The sequence below is a fragment of the Otolemur garnettii genome, unplaced genomic scaffold, assembly GCF_000181295.1.
Source record: "Otolemur garnettii isolate 467f Iridium unplaced genomic scaffold, OtoGar3 scaffold00020, whole genome shotgun sequence".
Lineage (NCBI taxonomy): Eukaryota > Metazoa > Chordata > Mammalia > Primates > Galagidae > Otolemur > Otolemur garnettii.
In genome coordinates, this window is record NW_003852415.1 from 7024468 (window position 1) to 7028210 (window position 3743).

Consider the following 3743-nt stretch of genomic DNA (forward strand, 5'->3'; position numbering starts at 1 on the left):
CACAAAACATTGACTTTACCTTTGAAGTTCTTGTGTGTTCCATATTTAAAGCCAGACACCTTCACTCATCCAATAGTAGCACAGGGCATTCAATAACATGATATAGTCACTTTTTTTTCAGACTTAAAAAGGTCTTTCACAAGAATTGTCTCCATTCTGTTGTAAAATCACAAGCTAATATGTTTTCAAGGGGTTTCTAAGTAAATAATTTCAGTTACCTTAAACTTCTGGGTCTAACTGGCCTGGCGTAACTTTTCTTTAATGACTACAGATGCACTAATAATGGTTTAGATCAATTTCCATTAAACAGAATGGACTGAAGTCCCTTACTAAAGTAAAAAGGGAAAAACGATTTAACTTTTGTCCTTAGGATTTAAGTAAAACTTGTTTATTTTATCCCTTATTTTTTTTTTCCTGTTATTTAGGTCCAAGGAGTAAAAGAAAAAAATGATTGTAATGTTAAAATATCAATGGAAATAATTTCTCAATACCCTAAATATTACCATAGGGTGACACAGGTTACATGGACCATCAGGACTGCAAGCTGCTCCTTCAAAGGGATCCTCCCACTAGAACCTCACAGTGCTAAGTACATTATACAGCCTGAGAAGTTCTTAGGTTAGATAAAAGAAAATCAAACTTGTTTAATGCTGTTTAATTCTATTTAATTCAGAATTTCTTCAGCTAGCCTGAACACATCATCTTTCTCTTTTTTTATTCTGTAATATAATTCCTAATGCCAAATAAACCATGGGACTTGCGTACCTGTTTTTATATCTCTTTTTTTCCTCCTCACACAATGACCTGGCATATCATAGGAACTTCAAACAAAAGGAAGGGGGTTGAGGCTGAATAAATGATAAAATATGGGGCTATACGCTCAGGGAGTATATAGCTCATGTTACACAATTTTTTAATATGAAATATACCCAAGCATTATAGTACGGGTTTCATTTGAGTTCATAGAAAGAGAATGTCATTTTTTCTTCTGTACCTTCAAATATGGCAAGTTAGGAAAACAGATCTTGAGTGTAAATAGAAGCACCTTTATGAAATGTGAAAAAAATTAACAAATGTACTTTGACAAACACAAAATAAAATGTACATTACAAAGGTATTGCTTTATTGTCCTTGTCTCCGTGTGGAAACTTCCCACAATGGACCCAATAGGATTTAGTTCCTGGAAGTTTACCATTCTTCAGCATTTAATATAAATCTTCCTTCATTGGTAGATTAGCATGTAAAGGGAGTAAGTTCTTAAAAACACACAGATGTCGAGAAAGGCTGGGATGCCGGAAGTAGAGAATACCAAATTATACAAGAACTCTTGCAGAGCAAATCGTCTGAGCACAGGAGTTTGGTGCTATGAAGTTTGGACACAGAAAACCAAAGATGGTCTAGATTATGACCAAAGTCATCATAGTGGGCTATTTGACCACTAAAGACAAATAAATAAATTGTGCTATGAATTCTTTACAGTGCTTTACAATTCAGATACTGTTTATAAATTCTTTATTGCTATTAAAAATGGATGATTGGAAATAATTTTAAACTACTGCATGTAGTAACAGACTGCTGAGATGATGGATGTACCGATCCTGAGCATTTATAATGCGGACTGTCTAATATTACAAATGCATATCTCCGTGACATGTTATAACACATGGTAATTTATTAGGGAGAAAGCATTTAAAAAAAAAATCAATTGTAGATAAATGCTCCCTGAATCTAAAGTGCTGGCAACTTTTGCCTCAAGGGGATCTCATTTTCCTCCTCTTTTAGCCAGTAATTTTTGAAAGGCCTCAATTATAAATCCAAATTTTGGTCAGGAATATGTGACTGACTATACTTGAGTATCACTCTTTCTGTGCTAGTATAAGTTGCCAATAAATTAGCTGCACATCACTCATGAGCTGATATTATTTGGATTCACTTAACTAATATCAATTACAAAGACCAACTGTATTGTCATTTTAGGCGATGCTTGGCAATATCCAAGAGCTGAAACCGCAGGTATGTCTGCTAGGTGATCTGGCCCAAGTGGCTGCAGGCCTACATGTTGTTATTTGTAAAACACTCATGTAAAGTAACTGCTTTTGCTTTTTGAGCTCTCATGCTCCTCTCGTTTGGACTGTGGACTCATTCCGTTCATTGGTCAACTTAAGGTATCCTCCTTGATTGAAGCTGGATCTGGAGTGATAGTTCTTTTGGTAAATGCTGGCAAGGTGAGAGGAAAGAGAAAAATAAACCTGAGTGAATATAAAACCTGGGCTAACAAATTAATTTTGCACAGGGTAGTCAATCATGGTATTCCATGAGGTTTTCTTCAATTAAGCTTTGTATGGATTAACAAACCTTCAACCTAAGAATAAGCATGCTCAATTTACTACATTTCCCAAATCACATATTCATATGATTTAAAAACTTTTCTCTTTTAATTTGAAGAGTACTCAAGAATGGAAGGTGTGTGCTTGGCTGGAATGCAATGATGTAAACCAGGCCCCTCACACACAGGAAGGGAGAAATCTTAAGGGCCTCCTTTTTATGGAGTCCTGTTTGTCACCTCCTCTAGTCTGCTGAGAATGAATCTGGAATCTGACTTCACTGTTTTTCTACTACCTCTTCCTTGTCTTCTGCTCTCTCGACACCTAGATCCCAAGGCCTGCGTGAAATCCTCCCTCACGATTTTTACTCTGTGATGCCAGCACATTCCTTACTCTTTTCCACGTAGAAAATGATACGGACACAGCCACACGGCCAGTTTCTCAAATCCTGGGACCTCTCTTCCTTTGCTCTGTCTGATCCACCCACTCTACTGAAGCGTAAGCTCTGATGAGTCTGCCATCCAGTTTCAACCTGAGTCCTGATTTGCACCACCTCCATTACTATTGCCCCAGCCCAGGTCACCATTTTCTCCCATCCAGTTTTCGTCTTGCTCCCTCACTAGACAAAACACCACAACCAGAATTGTCTTTCTAAAAAGTAAATCCGATTGCCACTCTCCTGCACAACCTTCTCAGTCCCACCACTTCACAGCCAGTGAACTTAGAATAATATCCAAACACTCGTCAGCTCGTTTGCTCACTTGCTTGGCAGCCCACCTCTCTAGCTGACCACAGCCCTTTCTTCCCCGGGGCCTTTGCACTTTCTGCTACCACTGCCAGGAAGCTCTTCCTATCCAGTTTTGACTCAGCTGGTTCTTGTTGCTACTCAGGTTTTGGTTCAGTTGTAACGTCTTCAGAGGGACGTCCCCTGATCATCAATCTAAAGGAGTAGTCCTGTGCTGGCACCCTCTATCATTTCCCTTTTATAGCACCAAGTCGCCACTTTAAATCATTTGTTTGCTTGCTCACTACCTGTTTTCCCATGAGAGGAGGTGACCTTGCCTGTCCCGTTCACTACTGTCTCCTCCAGAAACGAACACAGAGCATGGTGTTCATGGAGCCTCTTAGTAAACATTAAGTTAAACAATAGTCAACTGAGAATTGACTGCTTTCTAGAGAGTGAGTGCCTTGTTCAATTGCAATAATCAGAACTAGGCTATTTAAAAGTAGTTGGGCTGGGCATGCTGGCTCATGCCCGTAATCCTACAACTCTGGGAGGCCGAAGTAGGTGGTTAGTCAGCTTAGGAATTTGAGACCAGCCTGAGCAACAGTGAGACCCCATCCCTACTAAAAATAGAAAAATTAGCCAGGCGCTATGGCGGGCACCTGTAGTTCCAGCTACTTGGGAAGCTGAGGCAA

General features: G+C 39.1%; 1 protein-coding gene across 1 annotated transcript in view; it reads right to left on the reverse strand.

Annotated features, from left to right (window-relative positions):
• Nucleotides 1-2155: 2155 nt before the first annotated feature.
• The window catches only part of CEP128 (centrosomal protein 128), a 386614-nt gene continuing 385026 nt past the window's right edge, over nt 2156-3743 (reverse strand). The window contains exon 24 of the mRNA XM_023511493.1: nt 2156-2217. Within this exon, the coding sequence (XP_023367261.1) occupies nt 2156-2217 (62 nt within the window). The remainder of the gene's footprint in view (nt 2218-3743) is intronic.